General features: G+C 43.2%; 1 protein-coding gene and 1 pseudogene across 8 annotated transcripts in view; both read left to right on the top strand.

Annotated features, from left to right (window-relative positions):
- CCDC66 (coiled-coil domain containing 66) overlaps window positions 1-27,913 on the top strand; it is a 71,843-nt gene that overhangs the window by 21,042 nt on the left and 22,888 nt on the right. For 3 of the 7 annotated variants that reach the window (XM_080675146.1, XM_080675145.1, XM_080675148.1), the window contains 2 exons: window positions 26,114-26,245; window positions 26,719-26,775. In XM_080675146.1, coding sequence (XP_080531272.1) covers window positions 26,114-26,245; window positions 26,719-26,775 — 189 coding nt within the window. Of the gene's footprint in view, window positions 1-11,025; window positions 11,170-26,113; window positions 26,246-26,718; window positions 26,776-27,913 lie in introns of those variants that run through there. The other 4 variants (XM_080675147.1, XM_080675149.1, XM_080675150.1 and 1 more) reach the window with 3 other exon arrangements.
- On the top strand, window positions 12,519-13,360 carry LOC308250628 (SPARC-like; annotated as a pseudogene). The gene has a single exon. The product of its transcript is annotated as an SPARC-like (transcript).

The following is a 27,913-nucleotide window of genomic DNA, read 5'->3' as shown; positions in this document are numbered from 1 at the left end:
AGTTTTTATGTATTTATTTATGAATGTGGTAAGATACCTGAAAGATGCTGTTGAGGGAAAATGAATTGTGTTTTAAAAAAACAAAATCCCCTTTCTTAAACCTGCAAGCAGTTGGTTTCAGAAATCCCAGCTATACTAGGACTATTTTATACTACTTGAATATTAAGTTAACCTCTTCATGTAATTGAGAGGAGGAGAAGTTTTGTTGTAGGCAGGATCACCAAGACCCATTTTGTTAGAATAGTGGCTGACATATAACAAGGGCTTAATGAAGGTATCAAACAAACTCAAAAAGAGTCTGGAGGCTTTGACTAGAAATAAATGATAAAGATTTATTCAAGGGTCTTAGGCTTTGCAAAATGAAAATACAACTAGGTAAAAACCCAGAAGTGTTCTGAAGAAGATAGACAAGTTAAAAGTTTTTATAGTAAAAATACATTCTTGAGAATAATAAGTTCTGCATTCTTAGCCCTAGGATTGGTCCAGGACAGTTATCGGTCAGATATCAGGCAGTCTGGATGGAGGATGGGTGCCAGCAGATCTGATCACATCTGGTGGTCTGGATAGTGGATATCAGGTGGTCTGTATACATGAGTCCTTGAGGGGGTAACCAGGGTTATCTGGAGGTCTGATGTATATCCAGGCATTGATGTAGGACTGGAAAGTTCAAAAGTTTTAAGTTCTCAGGCTAGATAAAACCTACTTGATTTTAGTAATTTAGCTGCTTGACTATAGTGACTTCATTATATTTCTTCACTGTATTCCTCAGAGGTTTGCTGTAGTTGTAGTTTACAAATCTGGTCCATTTGGAACTCTGAGGCTTTTGTGGGTCAGTTCTGTTAACAGGTTTCTTTCCTCTCTCCTCAATTCTCAATCTCCTACCTTAATTGAATAGCCCTGTATTCTCATCCCTGTATTGTTCAGCCCAAATGTTCTTTTACACTGTGTAGCTTAAAACTCCTTTTGTGTTTCTAAGATATTTACTTACAGCCTCAGCCTTACCTTCATAAAACTTGTCTTTTCTCTAATAACTACCACTCCCTGAGAAGTCTTTTAAGTACAGGGAGTATATTCTTTTTTTTTTTTTTTTTTAATATATTTTATTGATTTTTTACAGAGAGGAAGAGAGAGGGATAGAGAGTTAGAAACATCGATGAGAGAGAGACATCGATCAGCTGCCTCCTGCACGCCCCGTACTGGGTATGTGCCCGCAACCCAGGTACATGCCCTTGACCAGAATCTAACCTGGGACCCTTCAGTCCGCAGGCCAACGCTCTATCCACTGAGCCAAACCGGTTAGGGCTACAGGGAGTATATTCTAATGTATTCTCTAACATGGGGTAGAATGTGAGGCTGTCATTCTACCAGCTTCTTATTGCTACCACCAAACCATAGTTCTTCAGTTGGCCAACAACAAATTCCATCTAAATGTTTCCTTTATATTTTTGTTTACCTTTTTTATTGTGTAAAATGTATGTAACATCATTTTAATGATTAAGATTCAGTGGCACTAATTACATTTACATTGTCACGCAACCATCACCACTGTCCATCTTCTGAATTCTTTCATCATCCCACATTAAAACTGCTCATTAAACAATAACTCCCTTACCCTAACCGGTTTGGCTCAGTGGATAGAGCGTCGGCCTGAGGACTGAAAGGTCCCAGGTTCGATTCCAGTCAAGGGCATGTTCCTTGGTTGCGGGCACATCCCCAGTAGGAGGTGTGCAGGAGGCAGCTGATCGATGTTTCTCATCGATGTTTCTAACTCTCTATCCCTCTCCCTTCCTCTCTGTAAAAGATCAATAAAATATATTAAAAAAAAACAACAAAAAAAAAAACCAATAACTCCCCATTTCTCTCTGGCAATCACCATTCTACTTTCTGTCTCTATGAATCTGACTATTCTGGGTACCTTTAAGTATAATCACACAACATTTGTTCTTTGTGTCTGACATATTTCACTTAATATAATGTTTTTAGGGTTTGTCTAAGCTGTAGCATGTATCAGAATTTCATTTATTTTTAAGGCTGAATAATATTCCATTGTATGTGTAATACTAAATTTTGTTTATCCATCCAAATGTTGATGGATATTTGAGTTGTTAGCACTTTAGGCTGGTAATAGGAATGATGCAGCTGTGAACATTGGTGTATAAATAATCCCTGAGTCTCTGCTTTCAGTTCTTTTGGGTATATACCTATAGTGGAATTGCTGGACCATCTGGTAATTTCATGTTAAATTTTTACCTATTTTAATATGGTGGTTTTATATTTCTTGGCTGTAAAAAAGAAGGAAACCTACCCTTTGCGACAGCATGGATGACTTGGAGAGCATTATGCTAAGTAAAATAAGCCAGTCATAGAAAGACAAGTACCATATGATTTCACTCATCTGTGGAATCTAATGAACAAAATAAACTTACATACAAAATAGAAACAAACTCATAGATAGAGAACAAACTGACAGCTGTCGGGGAGAGGTGTTGCAGGATTGGGTGAAAATGGTGAAGGAATTAAGCAAAAGAGAAACAAGCTTATAGACACAGACAACGCTATGGTGATTACCAGAGGGAAATGGGGGCCAGGAAAGAGAGGATTAATGGTGATGGAAGGAGACTTGACTTGGGGTGGTGAGCACACAATACAATATATATATAGAATATGATGTATTATGGAAATGTACAACTGAAACCTGTATAATTTTGTTAACCAATGTCACCCCAATCCTATCTAATAAAAGTGTAATATGCAAATTGACCATCACTTCAAGACACAAGATGGCCACCCCCATGTGGTCAAAGATGGCTGCCCCCATGTGGACACAAGATGGCCGCCACAAGATGGCCTGCAGGGGAGGGCAGTTGTGGGCAGTTAGGGGTGACCAGGCCAGCAGAGGAGGGCAGTTGGGGGTGACCAGGCCAGCAGAGGAGGGCAGTTGGGGCAGACCAGGCCAGTTGGGGGGGACCCAGGTTTGCAGGGGAGAGCAGTTGGGGGAGACCAGGCCTGCAGGGGAGGGCAGTTGGGGGGAACCAGGCCTGCAGGGGAGGGCAGTTGGGGGGGACCAGGCCTGCAGGGGAGGACAGTTGGGGGGAGACCAGTACAGAAAGGGGAGGGCAGTTTGGGGGGACCCAGGCCTGCAGGGGAGGACAGTTGGGGGGGGGCCAGGCCAGCAAGGGAGGGCAGTTGGGGAGGGCAGGCCAGCAAGGGAGGGCAGTTGGGGGGGGGCAGGCCTGCAGGAGAGGGCAGTTGTGGGCGATCAGGCCAGCAGGGAGGGCAGTTAGGGGTGACCAGGCCAGTAGGGGAGGGCAGTTGGGGGGACCAGGCCTGCAGGGGAGGACAGTTGGGGGGGACCAGGCCTGTAGGGGAGGACAGTTAACGGTGACCAGACTGGAAGGGGAGGGCAGTTAGGGGTGACCAGGACAGCAGGGGAGGGCAGTTGGGGGGGACCAGGCCTGCAAGGGAGGGAATTGGGGGAGCAGACCTGCAGGGGAGGAAAGTTGGGGCGGGGACCCAGGCCTGCAGGGGAGGGCAGTTAGGGGTGACCAGGCCAGCAGGGGAGGGCAGTTAAGGGTGACCTGGCCAGCAGGGGAGGGCAGTTGGGGTTGACCAGGCCTGTAGGGGAGGACAGTTAAGGGTGACCAGACTGGAAGAGGAGGGCAGTTAGGGGTGACCAGGACGGCAGGGGAGGGCAGTTAGGGGCAATTGGGCCGGCCGGGGAGCAGTTAGGTGTCAATCAGGCTGGCAGGGGAGTGGTTAGGGGGTGATCAGGCTGGCAGGCAGAAGCGGTTAGAGGCAATCAGGCAGAGGCCGGTGAGCGGTTGGGAGCCAGCAGTACTGGATTGTGAGAGGGATGTCCAACCACCCGTGGACATCCCTCAAGAGCTCCCAGATTGGAGAGGGTGCAGGCTGGGCTGAGAGAGAACCCCCCCCCCCCCGTGCACGAATTTCGTGCACCGGGCCTCTAGTACATTTAATAAAAAAGAAAAAAAATTTTTTTAAATTGTAAGTTTAAAAAAAAAAAAAAAGGAAAGCAGTTATGAATGAAGCACTTAACCAAAGGTAAAGCAAATTGAAGAAGCATCTGTAAGAAATCTGAAATTTTATACCTTGGTGTAGAGTTTTTTGTTACCTATACAATATGCTAAAACTAAAAGGAGAAAGTACTTTTTATTTTATTTTAAATATTTGTACTAACTTATAGAGAGAGGAAGGGAGAGGGAGAAAGAGAAACATTGATGTGAGAGTGGAACATCATTCGCTGCCTCCTGCACACCCCAGTCATGGGGATCAAGTCCACAACCCAGGCATGTGCCCTGATCGGGAATCAAACCAGCAACCTTTTGGTGCATGGGTTGACATCCAACCAACAAGCCATACCATCCAGGGCGAAAATATATGCATGTATATTTTCAATATATTTTTATTGATTTCAGAGAGGAAGGGAGAGGGAGAGAGAGATAGAAACATCAGTGATGAGAGAGAATCATTGATTGGCTGCCTCCTGCAGGCCTCCCACTGGGGATTGAGACAGGACCAGGAATTAAACCCTGACCCTCCTTGTTCATAGGTCAGCAGTCAACCACCGAGCAACGCCGGCCAGGTAGAAAATATATTCTTTTTTTTTTTTTTTTTTTAGGTTAATCATTAATTTAATTAGGTCTTAATAAAGCCATCCAAGATGAGGCATTCTATATTAGGTCATCCAGTACAATCACATGGGAAGTACTCTACTTATTCAGATCATTTGCTTCCTTTATTAAAATTTTTTTTAATTTAAACTTTATTGTTCAGTTTATTACAGTTCCTCTTTATTCCCCCCATAGCTCCCCTCCACCCACTTCCCACCCCAACCCTTGCCTTTACCCCACCCCCCCCAATATCCTCATCCATAGGTGTAAGATTTTTGACCAATCTTCTGCATCCCCGACACCCCTTTGCCCCCAAGGATTGTCAGTCCACTCCCTTTCTATGCCCCTGATTTTATTATAGTCACCAGTTTATTCTGTTCATCAGATTTTTTATTCACTTGATTTTTAGATTCACTTGTTGATAAGTATTTGTTGTCATTTTGTTGTTCATCATTTTTCTCTTTACCCTTTTCTTCTTCTTAAAGAATACCCTTCAGCATTTCATATAATACTGGTTTGGCAGTGATGAACTCCTTTAGCTTCTTCTTGTCTGTGAAGCTCTTTATCTGACCTTCAATTCTAAATGATATCTTTGCTGAGTAGAGGAATCTTGGTTGTAGGATCTTGCTATTCATCACTTGGAATATTTCTTGCCACTCCTTTCTGGCCTGCATAGTTTCTGTTGAGAAATCAGCTGACAGTCGTATGGGCACTCCCTTGTAGGTAACTAACTGTTTTTCTCTTGCTGCTTTTAAGATTCTCTCTTTGTCTTTTGCCCTTGGTATTTTAATTATGATGTGTCTTGGTGTGGTCCTCTTTGGGTTCCTCTTGTTTGGGGTTCTCTACACTTCCTGGACTTGTAAGTCTATTTCTTTCACCAGGTAGGGGAAGTTTTCTGTCATTATTTCTTCAAATAGGTTTTCAATATCTTGCTCTCTCTCTTCTTCTGGCACCCCCATAGTTCGGATGTTGGTACGCTTGAAGTTGTCCCAGAGGCTCCTTACACTATCTTAATATTTTTGGATTCTTTTTTTTTTCATTTCCGGTTGGGTGTATTTTGCTTCTTCTTATTTCAAATCTTTGACTTGATTCTTGTGATCCTCTAGTCCAGGGGTCCTCAAACTACGGCCCGCGGGCCACATGCGGCCAGCCGAGGACATTTATCCGGCTCGCCGGGTGCTGCTGCCTGTCCTGCTTAGCAGCTGACTCGTCCTGGGCCCGCAGTGCGCATAGGAATTTGTTCATAGTTTTGTTTTTTTTTAAACTATAGTCCGGCCCTCCAGTGGTCTGAGGGACAGTGAACTGGCCCCCTGTTTAAAAAGTTTGAGGACCCCTGCTCTAGTCTGCTGTTGGATCTCTGTATATTATTCTTTATTTCAGTCAGTGTATGCTTAATTTGATTGGTCCTTTTTCATATCCTTGAGGGTCTCACTAAATTTCTCAGAGGTTTCTAGAAGATTCTTGAGTAACCTTATAACCGTAGTTTTGAAATCTATATCCAGTCGTTTGCTTTCCTCCATTTCTTTCATTTGTGACCAGTTTCTTTGTCTCCGCATTTTTGCTGCTTCCCTGTGTTGATAAGAGTGGCCTTGTGTGCTAGGTGTCCTGTAGGACCCAGTGGCTCAGCCTCCCCAATTACCTGAGGTAGACACTCTTGGTGCACCCCTTTGTGGGCTGTGTGCACAATCTTGTTGTAGTTAAGCCTTGATTGCTGTTGGTATTACTGGGAGGAATTGACCTCCAGGTCAGTTGGCTGTGAGGACCAGCTCTGTCTACAGTGGGAGAACTTCTGTGCTGGAGACACCCTTATGGGGCAGGACTTGCTTCAATAGGGCTTTGGTGCTCACTGAGTCTGCCCCTTGAGTGTGTCGCTTATGGATGTCAAGGGTTGTAATCTGTTATAGTCTCACACTGATCACTGGGTACACTGGCTCTTGGCTTTCCAAGGAGGTGCAAAGTCAGCCACTGCCTGAGGCCACTCAGCAGGAGCTCTAGCAAGATCTGCAGATTTCTCCTCTTTGCTTGGGGTTTGGAAGTGCCCAAATGAGGCCTAGCTGTGAAAAAATGCAGGCTGCTGCTGCAGGGCCTTAGGCTTTCTTTTGGATGCTTTGGAGCTCTCTGACCCAGCTGCAGTTTGTTAGGCTTTATTAAGTTGCAAGGGGAACAGGCCATTCATATCCAAAAGCTGCTGCGCACAGCTTGGGTGGGGTTGTAAATTGGGTGGGGTGTGGCCTCAGGAACTCACCAGGGTGGAGCAAACAGCAATGGCTACCAGTCTGCCCTGCCCCGGGGAGATCCCTGGGTCTCTGTGTCCCGCGGCCCCATGTAGGAACAATGATCACTGCGAGCACCTCTAAAAGAAAGCCGCCCTCACGTTCCTGCCCGATGCTGGACAGTCCAATTTCTCCCCGTATGAGTCTGGGTCCCCAGAGTCTCGCGCGGAACTGGAGTTCAAAGCAATCAGGAATTTGTATCTCCCTCCCGATTGAAAAAAACAACAGTGCACCCAATTGCCAGCTCATTTCATACCTCCGCACTTCCGCACCTCCACACCTCCTACCAGTCTCAGTGCCCTTTTTTCTTTCCTTCTCATTGTAGAACTTCCACTCAACCAGGTTTCCCCTGGTTCTGGATGACATTTGTTTTGTCTTTTAGTTGGAGTTTTGATGTGGTTGTGAGAGGCAGCAACTACAGGTGTTCACCTATGCTGTTTTCTTGGTTGTTCCGAAAATATATTCTTAATAACTAAGAAAAGTCTAGTTATAATCAACATTGATGAGTTGGTAGAAGATGGCAAGATAAGAGGATGTGAGAGCATACTAAAGTTCTTGTCTTATTAGAAGAAGACATTTATAGACATCAAATTAAAGAGAGGCTTAAAAATAAAGTAGGATAAACTGAAATGTAAAATTAAGATAAAAGAAATAGGACCATCAATAAATATGGTCTAAGTGAACTAAAACTCACTAGTCAACATATACTGACAGGTGGGAATAAAGAAATCTAGAAATTTTCTAGAATAGAAGACATACCTAATGCATAAGAACACAGCAAGGTGGAAAATAATACGATTTTAAGAACCACATTAAAGTTGGTATTGTTACACTAATAAAAATAAGACAAAAAACATTATTGGGGATAGTGAGGGTTATAAATATTAACAAGATTCAACATTAAAAAGGTATAGCAATTTTTACATGCATGTACCTAGCAGATGAATAAAGCCTTACATATATGAATCGAGAAATTACTAAAACTTAAGAGAAATTTATAAATTTTTTATTAAAGGTAGATTTCAACATGGAAATCAGCAATATAGCAAGTTGCTTTTAATTAACATATCAGATTCTATGTCCAACAATTAGGAAACATTTTTTTCAAGCACACATGAATATTTATAAAAAGTGATACTGTGTTGAGCCACAGACTCAGTAAAATTTTAAGTAGCTACTATATAAACAGTGATTTCTACCTACAAAGCAAGTAATTTAGAATTTACTAAAAAAAATGATTTTTTTAAGCCACTACATATTTGGAAATGAAAGACCACAGTACTAAATAATTTGAGAGTTAAAGAAAAAAATAATTGAAGTCACAAATATTTGGAACAGGAAGATAGTGGTTATGTACATACATCAAAATGTAAGATAGAGTAGGATTCAAGGGAAATTACATTAAATAAGGAAATCTTAAAATCAATATGCCAGGTGCCCATCTTAAGTTAGAATTAACCTAAAATATAAGAAACAGATCATGAAAAATAGGAGCATCTATAAAATGCATAACCTACAAAGCTGAAAATTGCCTTTTATTTAGAGTATAAAATAAATCTGTCAAGACTGATCAAGAATACAAAATCAAGAGTGAAAATGCAATAATTGTAAGTAGAGAGTAAATCATTTGTAAATGAATATCTTATGCCAACAATTGTGAAAACTTAGATGAAATGGATAAATTACTGTAAAAATTAATAACTTATAGGAACTGACTTAAAAAACTTAGGTAGTCTTGTAACTGTTAAAGTAAATGTAGATCTTATTAAAATAGTTTTCCCACAAGTGAAACAAAATGCCCACATAGTCTGACATTTTCCACCAAACTTTAAAGGAGTAAATACTAAATTCATTTAGGTTACTAGGCAGTAGAAGTATAGACTAGCCCACAATTAATTTGAAAAGCCTGGTATAAACTTGATATTAAAGCCAGAAAAATAAATAACAGAAAAGGAAGATTAGGTTTATTTTGTTTCATGAATATACACACAAAAATCTTAAAGACAATATTAGCAAGTAAAATTCAATAATGTGTATCATGAGTAAGATAGGTTCATATTAGGTAGTTAAGGAATTTTTTAAAATCCACAAATGTAATCTTTCTTTTAACCCAAGAAAAGAAAATATCTCAATACAGAAGAAAAAGCATTTGATAAAATTCAAAACCAGTTCATTAAGAAAAATGGCTGGAAATTAGAAGGGATTACCAATTGAGCATTAAAAGCAAAAAAACCCTAAAACAAACATCATCCAAATGAGCCATTTTAGAACTATTCCGTTTAAAATAAAAAAATGAGATGCCCTGGCCTGTGGTTAGAGCATCAGCCCATGCACCAAATGATCGCAGGTTTGATTCCTTGTAGGAGCACGTGCCTGGATTGTGGGTTCTATCCTCAGTGGGGGCATGCAGAAGGCAGCTGATCGATGATTCTCATTATTGATGTTTCTATCTCTCCCTCTCTCTTCCTCTCAGAAATCAATAAAAATATATTTTTTAAAAAATGAGTATATTATGAACAACTTCTTCCGGTACATTAGAGAATTTAGATGAAAAATTGACAAGTTATTAGAAAGACATCACTAAAATTGACACAAGAAATAGTCTGAATGAATATATATTTATTAAAGAAATAGAACTTGTCATTAAAAACTTCACAATGTAGACTCAAGCCCAGGTAAGTTTAATGGTGAACTCTTTCAGAAAATTAAGGTAGAAGGGAAAACTTTCCAAAGTTCTTTATGAGGGCAGTATCCTCCTATATAATAAAACCCTAATACGCAAATCGACCGACTAGCAGAACAACTGGTCGCTATGACACGCACTGACCACCAGGGGGCAGACGCTCAATGCAGGAGCTGTCCCCTAGTGGTCAGTGTGCTCCCACACTGCAGTTTGGAGTGCCATTCAGCCAGAAGCCAGGCTCACGGTTGGCGAGTGCAGCAGTGGTGGCGGGAGCCTCACCTACCTCCGCTGCAGGTGGGCAGTAAGGAGCAAGGGGTCCTGGACTGCGACGAGGAATGTCTGACTGCTAGCTTAGGCCTGATCCAAGGATCAGGCCTAAGCCAGCAGGCAGACATCCCCCAAGGAGTCCCGGACTGCAAGAGAGTGCAGGCCAGGCTGAGAGACACGCCCCCGAGTGCATAAATTTCGTGTACCGGGTCTCTAGTAAGTAAATAAAAACCTGATGCCCAAAGCTATTAAGACAAATATGTTTTGTAACAAAACCTGACAAAATAATACAAGAAAGGGAAATGTTAAAAATAATACATCATGATGAGTTGCGTTTAAGTAACACTAACTAGTTTTAACATTCAGAAATTAATGAGTCACTAAATTTGTAGAAAAAAATAGGTAAATTCAATCATAATGGCTGGATATAAAATGAATACACAAGTGTCACTGGCACAAAATTGAAAGCTGCATAAACAGAACAATTTGTAAAATAAAAAGATAATAACTCCTTAATCAAAAGTTCTGCCTTTTGACGATTACTATTATATTGTAAAATATAGAGAGGGAGAAAATTACCTAATTGAAAAGGATTTACATCTAGAATATATCTTTTAAAAAAACCAAATTATAGGAAAACTCAATTTTTAAAAATAGGCAAAAGATTTTGAACAGACATGGCTTCAAAGAGGATATATGACAAGCACATGAAAACTAGGATTTTTAGCCAGAGGATTTTAAAGTAATTTTCAAATTCAAATTACCTCTACCCACCCCCAAAAAAGTATTATTAGCTCTTTATTTTGCTACTCTTCCTCTAGGAAGATCCTGTTTTTTCTAGCCCAGTGTCCTAAGATCAACCATCTACCACCCACACAAATACCTTTTCTGCCTGGTGAGTGGACAAGATAGTAGGTGGACTCCTAGAATGAGGCAGCTCTTGGTGGATGGACTGGCAACCAGGGCTATCCTGGATCATGGCAGAGTCACCACTAAATGCCTTCTTTCCAAAACTACATTTAAAAAAAACCCTGTTATCTGTATGTATGTGTGTGTGTGTGTGTGTGTGTGTGTGTGTGTATACACACACACACACATACATATATATATATATATATATATATATATATATATATATATATATATATATAAAACCCTATTATGCAAATAGACTGAACGGCGGAACAACCAAACTACCAGTCGCTATGACATGCACTGACCACCAGGGGGCGCGTGTGGAACATGGTGGGCGTCGGCAGCAGGCGGCAGAGTGCGGAATATGACAAGCATTGGCCATGGCGTGATGGTGGAGCAGGTGAGTGGGGGCACCAGACCAAGGCGGGGCATCAGTCAGCCGTCATCAGGGCAAGCCTCTGGTGGTTAATGAAAATTCTTTGCTCCCGCATGCCGCAGTCCCGCCGAGTGCTCGCACCTGCTGCCAGCGCTGGCCCTGATTGCTCGGTGCCATCAGCGGGTGCAAGCGGTGGCTGCTGGCCCTCATTTGCCCCTCAGGGCTTCTCCACCTCTCCCTGCTCCAGAGGGGCGATTGGGACCAGCAGCCACCTTTCACACCTGCTGCCGGCAATGGACCCACTTTCACCTGCTGCCGGTGCCAGAGTTGCTGCTTGCACCCGCTGCTGGCACCTAGCGCCGGTCCTGATCTCTCAGTGCCGTCAGTGGATGTGAGCGGTGGCTGCTGGCCCCGGTCGCCCCTGAGGGCTTCTCCACCTCCCCCTGCTCCTGAGGGGTGGTTGGGGCAGCAGCCACTGCTCACAGCCATTGATGGTGCCAGCCCCAATCGCTCTGCACCGTCAGCGGGTGCGAGTTGGGCCGGGGCTGGCAGTGCCTGGGAGCAGCAGCGACAGGAGCAGGCCTGCTGGCAGGCAAGGGACCGGGGCCGCAGTGGGAGGGGCCAGGCAGGGATGTGGAGGATGGGCCCTGCGCCCACCGCAGCCTCACGGCCCACTGTTCCTTTAAAGGTGCACAAATTCGTGCACTGGGCCCCTAATAAGGGGATATTTAAATAAAACTGAACCAGGCATTTAATGTAGTGGACCATTTGAAAAGCCATCTACTTTCAGTTTTGATTTAGCAGCTGACATTGATACAGTACTGGTGTTAGGAGTAAGACTTAATGTTTCCTAGCATAGAATAAGTTGAAGGTGGGAAGGTTTTAGTGAATATCTGTGAAAATAAGTTTTCACTCAAGGCTGTCATTTGAGAATTAGGCTTGAAATGGGTGTTTAAAAATTTTAATGAGTTTTTATATAGGAGAAAAAGTCTCAGGTCAATAGTATGAGGGAGATAAAGTGAAAAAGTGTGAGTGAACCTGGGGGAAAAGGGTTCTTTCCTTACCATATGGAGGAATTAAAGGAAGGGGGTTGCTAGATGTGGCCAAAACACATTTGTTAAACAGTGTGTCTTGCATGAACATATTTGCCTTTGCTTAAACCAAATGAGCTCAGTGACCAAAAGGAGATTCCATTCCTACCAATTCTCTCCGCCCTACAAATCCTTACACTTTCATTCCTCTAACTGAATACACATTGGGGGAAACTTAAGAAAAAGAAAAGAATAAAATGTTTCTTAGACATTCCGCAGACATTGAGACTGCTGAAGTTCATTCAGCCTGCTGCCTGCCTGCCACTGAGGGTTCCCTGCACCATGAAAGCCTGGCTCTCCTTTCTCCTTTTTCTGGTCTGGAGAGACTTGGCATCCCACAGCAGAAAGCCCTGCCTGATGAGACAGAGGTGATGGAGGAAATGGTGGCTGAGGTACCCATGGGAGCCAACCCCATCCCGGTCAAAATAGGAGAGTTTGATGAAGGTGCTGAGGAAGCTAAAGAGGAGGTGGTGGTTGAAAACCCCTGCCAGAACCACCACTGCAAACTTGGCAAGGTGTGTGAACTGGATGAAAACAACACTCCCATGTGCATGTGCAGGACCATGCCTCCATTTGTGAGTTTGAGAAGGTGCAGCAATGACAAGACCTTCGACTCTTCCTGCCACTTCTTTTCCATTAAGTGCACCCTGAAGGGCACCAAGAAGTGCCACAAGCTCCACCTGGACTACATCGGATCCCTCCCTGGACTCTGAGCTGACTGAATTTTCCCTTTGCATGCGGGGCTGGCTCAAGAGCACTCTGGTCACTGTGTATGAAAGGGATGAGGACAATATCCTTCTAACCAAGAAGCAGAAGCTGTGTGTAAACATGAGAATGAGAAGCACCTGGAGGCTGGAGACCACCCCATGTTGCTGCTGGCCTGGGACTTCAAGAAGGAATTACAACATGTACATCTTCCCTGTGCACTGGCAGTTCAGTCAGTTGGACCAATACCCCATTAACAGGTACCTGTCCTATACTGAGCTGGCGGCACTGTGTGCACCTCTCATCCCCATGGAGCACTACACCACCTGCTTTTTTGAGATCTGGACAAGGACAAGTACATTGCTCTGGATGAGTGGTCTAGCTCCTTTAGCATCAAGGAGCAGGATATCAATATGTGATCTACAGTACCTCCTTACACAGTACTAGTGTTTTTGGTAGGGAAATCTCCACATCTCCACTGGTTGCTAATGGGAGTGGGCTTATTGTGATATCCTGAGAAAACGAATTTTCTGAGCGTCCCACAGGAGGATGAGATATTGTAGAAAGCTTTATTTCTGTGGAATCAAATCCGAGTTTCCATGGTTCCATTTCGCTCAGTCCTGCCATAGAAGAAGTTCCATTTTGCTTTCAGCAGAGCTAAAATGAAAGCCAATGTCCAGAGTTTCCATTCCATCTCTGCACAGTCCAATGTAGCGTCAGGCTAGCTTAATTTGTGTTCCCAGCTGCAGTCCATTAGTCCATTGCATGTGCGGTGTGCATGGCCATGGGCCATGTGGTTATAGAGGAAATACGGGCAGGAGCAAAGCCAAAGGAACCAGAGAGCCGAGAGAGAGAGAGCTCCTTTGTCTGCAGGATTATGTATTCCCAAATTTTCGTGGGCTTCCAGTGGCCCTGCCTACTCTAACCAACCCATCATTCCCTAGTCTTGAATGAGGCAATTTCCCTTGTCACCCCAACTCATTGCACATGTGCCCATTTCCCCCTTTGTTGGACCTCTTCCCATAGTGACCTGCAGGGACTGGACTGGTGGTTCCCTGGAGAGTTTGAAATTGTAGCTTCCTGGTGATTCTGCCCAAATGGCCATGCTTATAATATCTGGCCTCCCTTTTGCTCCTTTCCTATTATTAATAACTACCTAATTACAACAGCATCACTGGATTCTCTCTTTTTAACCTTCCCCTTCCCTCTAGTATTTAAGATGTTTGGGTGGTTTGTTGTTTTGCCTGGGGAATATACTAATATAGATTTAAATGAACACATTAACGGTGCTAAAAATGGAGATTGTAACCAAGTCATGACATCTTAGTTGTAACTCCGCCCCTTGCTCACCCACTAACCATCCCATTTTTTCTCTGGCCATTTGAAGCACTGTCCATTGTTTTAGTGGCAGATAGGTGGGAACTTTGATCAGCTCACACCTGCCATCAACACCTATTGCATCTTCATATTTGTTACGGGCGCCGAAGGAGGAATGCACGAGGCCAAAAGGGGTAAAGAATTATGAATTTATTAGTCATCTGGAAATCCAGATGGGCTGAGCCCCAAAATGGCGCCAGCCCCCAAAGACAGGGAGTCAGAGGTTTTTAAAGGACTCTGGGTGGAGAATTCTCTATGCAGGTCTGGATTCTGGGAGAAAGAATGGTCTAAGCAAGTGGAATGTGGTCTAAGTAAGTGGAATGTCCATTGTGAACTGGCCTAAAGGTCCGTTCCCAGGGGAGGGGTTATCGATTCAATTATTTGATCTAGCCTTTTTGTTTTATGGAATATGGACGAAGGTCATATCTTTCATAATTCCTGCTGATGTGGGACGTCAAGATCACAGGGGGATGGAATTTGATAGTAGTTGGCTGGATGAGGGGTCGCAGCAGCATGATTTCCCCAAGAGACTGGTTGGTGAAGGCTCAAAAATGGTCCTGTTGAGTGACTTGGGAGGTAAAAGCTGGTCTGAGGCTGCCACAGCGTCACTTGTCTTGTTTTGCTGCTTTTCTGGGCCTGGAGCTGAAATACAACTGAGGTCTAGATGTTATCTTTAGGGAAGAAACGGTCAGGGGTCTAAACTGCCTAACTACTGATATGAAAGGGGAGGAGAGGTTATCCTGGGGGTGAGGTTATTGTTTTCCCAGTTTTGCCCCTTGCTAGGCATCCAGAGCTTTCTTGTAGGTCCTGAGACAGGATTTCAACATAGGCTGAGTAGTGGTTAGACTCCCTATAGCAGTTTCAACCCCTACTGTAATGCCCAGGGTTATTAGAAGAGGGATTATCTGGACTCCTCCTTTGTGTCAGATATGATGGGTTATGGGGACAGGTAAAGACTGACTATTGCAATGGGTGAGAGATAGACAAAGGTACAGCTTTCTGTCCAATTGATCAGGAGGCAGATGTATGGGTTTTCCTCACAGAGGAAGAAAAATCCCTGATCATGGAGACAAGCTGAAAGGTATAGAGAGAAGAGGTGGACTAAAGGGTATGAGGTTTCTTTTCCCAGTTCCACACACCAAGTTGAGAGGGTACTCGTCATGGCACTACTGATAATGGGTAACAGATGAGTGCTTGAGATTCTATTGCAGTGAAAGTGGGCGGGAACACTACAATGGGCTGTTATCCAAGGAAAAAGAGAAAGGGAAGGAAAGGAGCAGGTGAAGCCTGGGGCCTGTGTGGCTGGATAAAAACGGAAAAGAAGGGAGGCTTGATTTCCTGGGCTGTAGAATAATTACCTAGAAGGGTGTCTGCCTTTTTGAGAAATATAGTTCCCTTTTCCTTCTTATAAGCTAGAGTGATTTTTGCCCGATTCTGTCTCTTGATTAGTAGAGGGATGGTGGTATACGCTGAAGAAGAGTGTGAAAGGCAAAGCCAGGAATCCCTGGCACAGGTTGACTTGGTCTGGTTTAGGAGGTAATGGGTAAGGTTAAGTGTTCATTTGAGATTAATGGAGGTGAGAAAGTTCCTTATGGGTGTAGGAGAGGAGGTTTGGTATAGGATAAGAAGGAGCGCTAATCCCCACTTCCAGGGTCGGGATTGTCCCAAGGAGAGGGAAAGGGTTTGTTCAGGACCTAGAAAGAAGGAAGTCTCATCCCATGGGTAATCGAAGTCCCCTTGTAGAAGGAAGTTCCATAGAAAGGTGAGAATCCTGATGTAAAGGGAGGGGGGATAGTAGCTAGGACCTGGAGAATTGTATTGGGAGAGAAGGTGGGCTTTCCGGGAAGTCAGGGTTGGTAGGGTCAGTACATAGGAGTCACGTGCATGGGTGCTCACTCATTCGTCCTCTTCCTCTGGGATGTGGGCAAGGCGGAATCTGATGGGCCCAATCTGGTGGCTGTAAAGTTAGGGGACTCCAGCTCATGTGATTGAGGTGTTCTGGGGATGGGTTTTAATCTGGAAAGGTGGAATCGTGGAGTATGCCCTGATAGTTTAGCTGCAATTGGGGCAGTTAAGAGTATCTGATTAGGGCCTTGCCATCAGGGCTGTAAATTATTGATGGATTTCCTTTAGGAGGAGTAGGGGGATGTCTCCTGTAAAAATTGAGGGAAGACCTGATCAGCATGTTCTTCAGTAATTGTATGATGAGATTTAAAATGGGGTCTTAGTCTCTCTTTTTTTTAAAAAAAAATAAATCTTTATTCAGATTATTACAATTGTTTCTCCTTTTTCCCCCCATAGCTCCCCTCCACCCGGTTCCCACCCCACCTTCTGCCCTTACCTCCCCCCACTGTCCTCATCCATAGGTGTATGATTTTTGTCCATTCTCTTCATGAACCCCCCATACCCCTTTCCCCCTGAGAGTTATCAGTCCACTCCCTTTCTATGCCCCTGATTCTATTATATTCACCAGATTATTCTGTTCCTCAGGTTTTTAATTCACTTGATTTTTATGTTCACTTGTTGATAGATATGTATTTGTTGTTCATAATTTTTATCTTTACTTTTTTCTTCTTCCTCTTCTTAAAGAATACCTTTCAGCATTTCATATAATTCTGGTTTGGTGGTGATGAACTCCTTTAGCTTTTTCTTATCTGTGAAGCTCTTTATCTGCCCTTCAATTCTGAATGATAGCTTTGCTGGGTAGAGTAATCTTGGTTGTAGGTTCTTGCTATTCATCACATTGAAAATTTCTTGCCACTCTCGTCTGGCCTGCATAGTTTCTGTTGAGAAATCAGCTGACAGTCGTATGGGTGCTCCCTTGTAGGTAATTAACTGTTTTTCTCTTGCTGCTTTTAATATTCTCTCTTTGTCTTTTGCTCTTGGCATTTTACTTATGATGTGTCTTGGTGTGGTCCTCTTTGGATTCCTTTTGTTTGGGGTTCTGTGTGCTTCCTGGACTTGTAAGTCTATTTCTTTCACCAGGTGGGGGAAGTTTTCGGTCATTATTTCTTCAAATAGGTTTTCAGTATCTTGCTCTCTCTCTTCTGGCACCCCCATAATTCTGATATTGGTATGCTTGAAGTTGTCCCAGAGTCTTCTTACACTATCTTCAACTTTTTGGATTTTTTTTTTTGCTTTTTTCTTTTTCGGTTGAGTGTTTTTTGCTTCTTTGTATTTCAATTCTTTGACTTGATTCTTGTGTTCCTCTATTCTGTTTCTGTATAATATTTTTTATTTCAGTCAGTGTATGTTTAATTTCTAGTTGGTCCTTTTTCATATCTTCGAGGGTCTCGTTATATTTATCGGCCTTTTCTAGGATATTCTTGAAAAGCCTTATAACCGTGGTTTTGAATTCTATATCCAGTCGTTTGTTTTCCTCCATTTCTTTTGTTTGTGATCTGTTTCTTTGACGCCGCATTTTCACTGCTTCCCTGAGTTGGTAGGGTAAATTTGTGTGCTAGGTTTCCTATATGGCCCAGTCGGTCGGCCTCCCCAGTTAACCTGAGGTGGACACTCTTGGTGCACCCCTTTGTGGACTGTGTGTACTGCCTTGTTGTAATTAAGTCTTGATTGTTGTTGGTATCACTGGGAGGAATTGACCTCCAGGCCATTTGGCTGTAAGGATCAGCTGCGTCTATGCTGGGAGACGTTCGGTGCTGGAGACAGCCTTATAGGATTAGACTTGCCAAATTGCAATAGCCTCTGTGCTCAGCTTGGATGGGGTGGAGTCTCAGGGCGGAGCAGACAGTCTTGGCTTCCCGTCAGCCTTGCCCTTGTGCGCACTCGCAGACCTCTGCCTTCCCAGGCTCCCGAGTCTCCGCCCGAGAGTCCAGACTCCCCCCACAAGAGCGTGGGTCCCCAGGGGCTCGCCTGGAACTGGGGTTCAGTGCAGTCAGAACTGGGACTCAGTGCAGTCAGGAGCCTCTGACTCCCTTCCACTAGGGAAAGCCTGTGGCAACCTCCGCTGCCTTTGTGCGCACTGGCACACGCGCGCCTTCAGACCTCTGCCTTCCCCGGCTCCTGAGTCTCCGCCCGAGAGTCTAGACTCCCCCCACAAGAGCGTGGGTCCCCAGGGGCTCGCCTGGAATCGGGGTTCAGTGCAGTCAGAACTGGGGCCCAGTGCAGTCAGGAGCCTCCGACTCCCTTCCACTAGGGAAAGCCTGTGGCAACCTCCGCAGCCTTTGTGCGCACTGGCACGCGCGCTCCTTCAGACCCCTGCCTTCCCAGCTCCCGAGTCTCCACCCGAGAGTCCAGACTCCCCCCGTAAGAGCGTGGGTCCCCAGGGGCTCGCCCGGAACTGGGGTTCAGTGCAGTCAGAACTGGGGTTCAGTGCGGTCGGGGGCTTCCTTCCCCCTTCCGCCAGAGAAAGTCTGCCAGGCTCTCAGCCGCCCTTCCTCTCTGCGCGCACAAAGACCCTTTGCCGTACCTCCAATTCTCTGTGAGCTTTTCTCTTTCCTTCTAGTTGTAGAATTTCCACTCAGCCAGCTTTCCTGTGGTTCTGGATGGTGTCCGTTCTGTCTTTTAGTTGTAGTTTTGAAATTGTTGTGCAAGGCAGCAGTTTAGGTGTTTACCTATGCCGCCATCTTGGTTTCTCTGGGGTCTTAGTCTCTGAGAGGGATCTCTGTGGAAGGGAAGTTTCCTAATAAGAAGGGTCTTCCATATATGAGTTCAAAGGGACTAAGAAAGGAGGGTGCATGGGGGGATTGCTCTGATGTGCATAAGGGCTAGAGGTAGGAGAGTAGTTTAAGGTTCTTTAGTTTTGAGAGTTAATTTAGTTAGGTGAGACTTAATTAAGGAATTTGCCTTTTCTACCTTGCCTGAAGATTTGGGCTGATGTGGGGAAGGGGGTGTAAGTTCCACTGGATGTTCAGAGTGGAGGAGACCTGTTGAGTCATTCGAGATATGAAGTAGGTTCGTTATCTAATTGTAATGAAGTGGGTCAGACGTAGTGGGTAATGGCCTCTACCCAGCCTGAGACTGGGTTAAAAGATATTTGGTTCTTTTAAAGGGGGCATGCAAGGGAAATCAATTTTCCAGTCTTGTCCAAGGATTTGGCCCCTTGACTATGAGTGGGGAAAGAAGGAGGTCTAACCTGTCCTTGGGGAGATAATGAGTAACAAGTAGAACAGGTTTTGGTGATATCTTGCAGTAGGGAGGCTAGGCTAAGACGTGTGATGAGGGGGTTAAGGAGTTGTAAAAGCAGTCTTTCCTATATGTAGGGAATTGTGAATAGCCCGTAAGATATTGCGGGCCTGTCCCTGGGGAAGGATGTATTTTTCTTGAAATTTTAACCATGGACCTTCCTGAGTGGCCACAAGAACTGATAGGACTGAATTCCTCTGGAGTGTATTAGGGTGTTATATGAGGTATAGCTAATAGTTGGGGAGATGGGGGCTTCCTTGGAGCCGCTGCCTTGGCTTCCTGGACTGCTTTGTTGTTTTCCCTGTATTACGGATTCATTCCTGACTTGGTGTCCTTTGAAGTGTATGACTTTTAAGAAGGCTAGAAAAGGGGAGAGAGGTTCCAAAATACCAAGCAGGAAGACCTATTGAGGCTTTCAGTGATAGTGTCAAGGACTGTGAATGAGCGGTGGAAATAAAGAAAATCTGGGCTTGGGTATAAGGACATAAGCAACAGGAGAGAGCCTGGGTTGGGCTGCTTTAGCTTACTAGGAGAGAAGGGGTCCCTTTGGACATCAGGGGTGATCAGGTCCTGACTTAATGGACAACACAAACCTTCTACCTATTCATAAATAACCAGCTTTAGTCAAAAAGTAAACAGCCAGCATTTACATTTATGAACACGCTTTAAACACACTCTTACTTTCAAGAAAATATACATTCAACAAAGTACAAGAGATCTTCTGTAATAAAAACTAAGAGCAGGTGAATTAAAACTTGTCTAGCAATCAATGTTTCAGTATTTATGTTATTTAAAAATATTTAGATATTTATCATTTAACCCAGCAATGCTCCAAAGACTTTAAGTTATCAAGACTTTGGAAAATTATGTATAGGCATTTGAGACTGGAGAAAAGGCAGGGGGAGGAGGGAGCAGGCCCAGTAGCCTGTTCTAGGACTGCAGTTTCCAGGCTTCTAGCAGCTTGGATTTAAAACTGCCACATTTTTCCTTAGAGATAACATGCTAAGGTTTGGGTGATAATGAGTTCAGCAGGACTGTTAAGTAAGCGTTTGCAGTTTTGTAGTAAAGACAGCTGTTCTTTGGGAAGAGGGGGTGAGAAGGTGCTGAGGTGAGAGCAGTTTTCAGAGCATTAAAGGGTGAGAATGCTGGCCTTGGAATCTAAAGGCTCAGTAAGGGGGTCCCTTCGCCATGTCATGTCATAGAGGAGCTTAGCAAGAAGACTGAAGTCAGGAACTCAGAGGGGAGAGTACCCAGCGAACCTGAGAGAGTATTTCCTGGGTTTAGAGGAGGGGACAGTCATTTAGGAGATAAGGCCTTTACAGTCTAAGGAATGGTGTGGCTTTGTGGGGTGAGAGTGAAACTGAGGTAGGTGACTGTCATTTGGGACAACTGGGTTTTATGAGGGGATGCGTGGTAGCCCTGGCCGGACACCGAGGTAGAATGAGAAAATAGTGAATGGGGGTATTTAGTAAGATGCAGTGTAGAGGTGAGGTGGCTAATGGCTGTGAGGCTAGTCTGTCAACCCCTATAATAGAGACTGAGAAGGAGACGAGGGTCCCAGCGAATTTGGGGAGGGCAGAATAAGTGGCCCCCGTGTCAATTAAATCGAGATTGGCTTACCTGCCACTGCAGTCATTACCCGAGGCTCTGTCCTGGTGATGTAAGTCTGTGAGGCCTTGTCAGGACCTAGGCAGCTTGAGTCTTAAGTGGCCAGTCCCAGGAGGTCTGGGAGCTCCAAACTGGATCCAGAGAGTGGCCTTGCTGAAGTTCAACCTGGAGGGGCCAGACTATAGTCTGATTTCCAGTGGCCTTCCTTTCCTCACCTTGGGCAGGGCCCAGGTGAGGATCTCGGACTTGGGCAGGACTTGGTTCAGTGTCCTTCCTTGTTGCATTTAAAGCATGGGCCCAGAAGAGGCTTAGCCCCTGACTTACCCTTGGTAGGAGGACCGGCACTTCATTTGGGGTTCATGAGAGCGGTGGCTAGGAGCTGAAAGGCCTTTGTCTGGGCCTCAGCCTTGGCCTGATCTCGCCTCTGTTTTTGGATTTGGGTCTCCTCGTCTCTATTATTAAAAACCTTAAAAGCCAGGTTAATGAAGTCTTTTTGAGGGGTTTGTGGACCTGTGTCTATTTTTTGAAGTTTATGGTGTATGTCGAGGGCTGATTGGGATATAAAATGGGTGTTCAGAAGAAGGGCTCCCTCTGGGGAGGTGGAGTCTAAGGTGGTAAATTTCTGTAAGGCCTCCATGAGGTGGAAGAGAGAGAGAGAGCTGGGTTTTTGTTAGGGCCTTGAGTGATTTTATTAACTTTGTTATAAGAGGCTGTTGAGGAGGGTGGTCTGGGTATTTGGGCCTGAGAGCAAGTGTTAGGTGGGAAAAGGCTGTTTTGGAGCTTGCATTCTCAGGGGCTGGGGAGAAGGTGGTTGCTGGTTAGGAGGGTCTGGGTTTTGGGGATCAACTGCAGGTGAGGGAGAGGATGTGTAAGGGGGTAGAGATTGGTAGTCTGCTGGGTCAAAAGTAGATTCAGAATTAGAAGTGTTAGGGGTATGATGTTTTGTGTGAAGGAGAGAGATATGATGGGTAGAGCAGGACTGAGAGAGAGGATTGGGACTGAAGAATGAAAAAGGCCTGGACATAGGGAATCTCTGACCATTTTCCATTGCAGTAACAGCAATTATCTAATTGTGCAATGTGTTAAAAGTGCCGTTTGAGACTTATTATCTAGTTTATATTGTGGCCAAATAGTGTTACAAAATAAAATAAGTTGGTTGGGCATGATCTCACTCGTGAGTGTGCAGAGGGAGTGTTAGCCGTGGCTCACGAGAGAGGGAGGGTGAGTGACAGACCACAAATCCAAAGGTGACTGTTTAGGGCCGGCGTCCCACTGCTAAATAAATCACCATGGGAAATGAGAGGTGACCCTCTTGACTGGGCGTCCCCAATCTAGAAAGACCCAAAGCCAATGGTTCAGCAGTCTTCTGGTCTAGCGCTAGGACTTTTGAGACAAGAGACTTTCGATAAGTCAGTGAGCGAGAGTGGGCAGAAGACTCGAGACAAGGGAAATTGTGGAACGTTAAGTCACCTAGAGAAGATTGGCTGGTGTGGGATGGAGGGACAGCAATGGAGAAGGAGAGATTCCGGATCCAGCATCCTCCTTGGCTGGTTTGGGAAGGTCCATAAGGGAGGAAGGCCTAATCGAGGCCAGCAATCGAGTCACCCGAGTAGGATTCAGAGGTAAGCCCAGGTCGAGCTGCTGTTGCCTACTGATCTCCGAGTAGCAAACTCAGGATGATCAAAGCCGGGACTATGGCTCCCCATCCCAGTGGAATCCTCCCAGGTTTCGGCACCAAATGTTAGGATTGCCAAAGCAGGAATGCACGAGGCCAAAAGGGGTAAAGAATTATGAATTTATGAGTCATCTGGAAACCCAGATGGGCTGAGCCCTAAAATGGCACCAGCCCCCAAAGACGGGGAGTCAGAAGTTTTGAAAGGAATCTAGGTTGGCTTTTTCTGGGCGGAGAATTCTCTGTGCAGGTCCAGATTCTGGGAAACTCCAGAGGGGATAATGGTATTAGCAAGTGAAATGTGGTCTAAGCAAGTGGAATATCCATTGTGAAGTGGCCTAAAGGTCAGTTCCCAGGGGAGGGGTTATCGATTCAATTATTTGATCAGACCTAACAATATTTGCTCTCTCTTTTCTGTTTCAAACTAATGCTCACCAAGTGAGACTTTTTATGTTAATTTTATTTCTGGGTGGTGGCTGGGGGGTGTGGGGGAGAGGTCTTCCCCACATAGCCTGAAGGTAGGCAAAGGGGAGTAACAGACATGTGAGGTTGGCAAGAAGGTTTCTGGGCCTTAAATGATCAGTGGGGGAAGAATTCCTGGAAAATCTACCAACCAGAATAGCAGACAACTAGCCTTGCTTGCCTGGGCTGGCTATGTTAACAAAAGTATATATGCTCTCACCTAAACCCAGTTCCTCACCATTTTCCTTCTCATCTTCCAGTGCCATTTTTTTCCCCACCATTTTTTTTTCCAACACACTTTTTCAACACCATCAGTTCTCTGGAATCCACCAAGCCTGAGGGGCGAGGGGGTTTGGATCACCACATCCTACTGTCTTTGGGAGAGGAAGGACTGGGAAGCTGTTTCAGCCAGGAAAGCCAAAATGAAGAGTGAGGTGTAGGCCCGGCCGGCATTGTTCAGTGGTTGAGCCTTGACCTATGAACAGGAAGACGGTCACGGTTCCATTCCTTGTCAGGGCACATGCCAGGGCTGTGGCTTGATCCCCAGTGTGGGGTGTGCAGGAGGCAGCCGATCAATGATTCTCTCTCACTGATGTTTCTATCTCCCTGTCCCTTCCTCTCTGAAATCAATAAAAACAGATTTTTTTAAAAAAAGTGAGGTATAGAAAGTTGTAAAATGGAAAAAGTGGAGTTTGTGAATTGGTTTTGTTTTTAGAGGTGTTTTGTGTGGGTTTTTTTCCACTTTTGGATGGTTGTCATGAGAAATGTTTTCTTTGGTTTCTAGCATGTTCCTCCTTTCCTCACCCTACCCCCCACCCCTTGTTTTTTTTATTCAAGAGAAACTTCAAAGTCAATGGGATGGTCAAATCATATAGGTTGAGAACTCATTCCCCTCCAAGCATTTCATGAAAAAGCTGCTTATTAATCATGCAAACTATCACCAGGATGTGGAAAGTTTGACAAATCTTTTTAAATAAAAGAAACAACTTAAAAAAAGATTTCAACTGAAATGAATTATTCAGGTGGCAAGCAAGTGGGTGGTAATGGCTTTGTAAACATCCATGAATAAGAAATTGAAGACTGCTCTGAGCAGTGTGCTCAGTTGGTTGGAGCATCATCCCATACACCAAAAGGTAGCAGGGGTTCAATCCCTGTTGGGGTGTGTGTGGGAGGCAAACTATCCATGTTTTTCTCTTTCTTAAAAAAAAAAAGAATTATAAAAAAAGAAATTGAAGACTTAATCGAGAGAGCTGATTATTAAGTTTCCCACTTGGTTGTGTAAATATATGTGTATAAGACTTTTTTTTTGAGCAATTTTAGGATTTTTCAAGGTATTTTTGATTTGTGCTAAATAATTTGCATCTCTGCTGAAATTTGAAACTAGATCTGGTTACATCAGACTTCAGAAAATGATTACAGAATTCTAAGATGATACAGTGCCAGTGTTAAGAATTTCTTACAAGGAGTTCAAAGGGCCCACATGTTTTTCTTTTCCATTTTGACCTCTAAAATAACATTTCTAGAGATAGAAGACTTGTTGAATCACTTACCTGAGGATAATCTTCCTTTTGAAGTTTCTCTTTTAGGCTTAAATAAATACGATGGTTCTATTTTAATCTGTTAACGATATGCAGGAGTACCTGAGATATTAAAAGTTTTTTTTTTTGTATAAATATTTCCTTTGATGAAAGTAATTGTGTGTAAACTATGAACTTTTGTCTTTGTTTCTGGTATAAACAAGGGCAGATAGTAACATTTGGAGGTTTATTGCCATTGTATTCTGTCAAACTATTTAGAATTATGTCTTGCAGTTATTTCACATAACAAAATGCTTGTTGCTTAGCTGTTGCATTTAAGGCAATTTGAGTAGAATACAGTACATTCTTTTTGTTAGAGCATACTAAACTCTCATAAGGTAAAGCAACAAATTTTTATAGTACTCTTATTTTTGTTTTTTTTTGCTTTCTTAGAATTCAAAACTTAATCTGGACACTATAATATTAATTTTTTTGATAATTTCACTTTTTAATTTTTATTGATTTTTTTGAGAGTGGGAGAGAAAGAGGGAGAGAGAGAGAAACATCAATGTGAGAGAGAAACATTGATTGGTTGCGTCCTGTATGTACCCCGACCAGGCATTGAACCCACAATTTGGGTATGTGCCCTGACTGGGAATCGAACCGATGACCTTCTGGTGCACGGGATGACACTCAGCCAACTGAGCCACATCAATTTGGGCACAATATATTTTTCTTAATGAAATGACATAGATGGTGATAGGGCTATAGTAGCAGAAATGGAAAAGAAGGGTATCCTAGAAAAAGACATTAATATTCAATAGAGAAAGTTGGTCTCTTAGTCTCCTGGCTCTGGGTCCAAAGGCAGTATTTTTTGTATTTTGAAGCCAAATGTAAAACAGTATTCATCTATTTTAAATTACCAATGTAACTCCTTTCCAAATCTAAGTGAGACTACTTTAGATTAGAATTTTGGAAACTCTGTATCATTGCTTTGGAGAATTTTCTATTTTTTCATTAGAAAATTTCTTTTCCTTATACAGGGTTGGGTAAAAGTAGGTTTACAGTTAGCTGTATGCATGGAAAATAATACAATAATAATGAAATAATAACACAAGAATAAACTGTGTTTTTGTGTACTCAGAACTGTAAACTACTTTTATCCCACCCTGTATTTATCTTGTATCTTTCTTTTAGTATATGTTACAAATATGATTCTGAAAATCAGAACATATCTACTTAATTCTTGTATACTAGAATTTTTTAAAATTATTTCTGTTCTTAAAAATAAATTTATTAAATTTGTATAAACTTTGGTTAAGATTTATAAATATAAAGTGGTTAGAAAAAAAAAAACTGTACTTTAAATGGTATTGATGACTATTATTTAGGAAGCAGTACTGCCAGAGCACCCTTTCAGTGGTGTGAAACAAGAACAGCAGAGCAAATGGATTGAAGAGTTGAACAAACAAATAGAAGATGACGGGCAAAGAAAAACAGAAGAAAAAATTGTATCTTCAAAGGTAGCTTACAAAGTTTTATGGATATAAATGGAAAAAATTTCAAAGTGAAAATTTTTTTTTCAATTACAGTTGACATTCAGTATTACATTAGTTTCAGGTGTACAGCATAGTGGTTAGACATTTATATAATTCACGAAGTGATTCTGCCTTGCCATAAGTGTAGTAACCACCTGGCACCATACATAGTTATTATATTACTAGAGGTCCGATGCACGAAATTCTGCAAGAGTAGGCCTTCCTTCCCCCAGCTGATGGCACCAGCTTCCCTCTGGCACCCAGGACCCAGGCTTCCCTCCAGTCACCGGCAGGCACCTGGGCTTCGTCCGAAAGGATGGTCTGGTCTAATTAGCATATTATGCTTTTATTATTGTAGATTGAATAATAGTATATTCCCTATGTTGTCTTTTACATCCCTGTGACTATTTTGTAATTGCCAGTTTGTACTTATTAATCCCTTTATCTTTTTCACCCAGCTCCCAACCAAATCCCCTTCCATCTGGCAACTGTCAGTCAGCTTGTTCTCTGTATCTGTGAGTCCATTTCTGTTTAGTTTTTTATTTTTGTTAATCCTCACCCAAGGATATTTTTTCCATTGATTTTTTTTTGAGAGAGTGGAAGGGAGAGGGAAAGACACAGAGAGATACATTATTGTGAGAGAGACACATTGATTGGTTGTCTCCCACACATACCCCCACCAGGGCTGAAGTACATGTCCTTGACTGGAATTGAACCCTGGACCCTTCCGTCTGCAGACCGATGCTCTATCCACTGAGCCAATCTGGGCTTCTTATTTTATTTTCTTTTAAAGATTCCACAGCCTGACTGGTGTGGCTCAGTGGTTGAGCACTGACCTATGAACCAGGAGTTCAGGGTTCGATTCCTGGTCTAGGCACATGCCTGGGTTGCGGGCTTGATACCCAGTGTGGGGCATGCAGGAGGCAGCCAAACAATGATTCTCTCTCATCATTGATGTTTCTCTCTCCCTCTCCTTTCCTCTTTGAAATCAATAAAAATATATTTTAAAAAAAGATTTCAGATATAAGTGAAATCATGTGGTATTTTTCTTTCTCTGTCTGACTTAATTTACTTAGCATAATACCCTCTAGGTTCATCCATGTTGTTGCAAATGATAAAATAATCATTTTTTTTATGGCTGATTATTGTCCTATTGTATATATGTACCACATCATCTTTACCCAATTGTCTGTTGATGGACATTTAGGTTGCTTCCATATCTGGTCTATAATAAATAATGCAACAATGAACAGAGGGATGCATGTATCTTCTGAATTAGTATTTTTGATTTCTTCAGATAAATACCCAGAAGTGGAATTGCTGGGTCATAAGATAGTTCTTTTTTTTAATTTTTTGAGGAACCTCCATACTTTTCCATAGTGGCTGCACCAATTTACATTCCCACCAACAGTACACAGGGTTCCCTTTTCCCCATATCCTCACCAACATTTGTTTGTTGATTTATTGAGGCTAGCCATTTTGACAGGTGAATTTCAAAGTTTTTAATCTAAGGATATTCTGTAACTATTTGACAAGACTAGATTATATGAGTTATTCCACATTTGTGACACTTTCATTGATGCATTTAATGATGCATTTTGCATAGTTTCTTGTAACTTTTTAGAAATTTCCTAGTTCTTTGAATTTCTCTTA

This window comes from Plecotus auritus, assembly GCF_963455305.1.
Source record: "Plecotus auritus genome assembly, chromosome: 6".
In the NCBI taxonomy this organism is placed as follows: domain Eukaryota; kingdom Metazoa; phylum Chordata; class Mammalia; order Chiroptera; family Vespertilionidae; genus Plecotus; species Plecotus auritus.
Note: the sequence above shows the minus strand (reverse complement) of the source record. Positions and strands in the feature narration are given on the sequence as shown.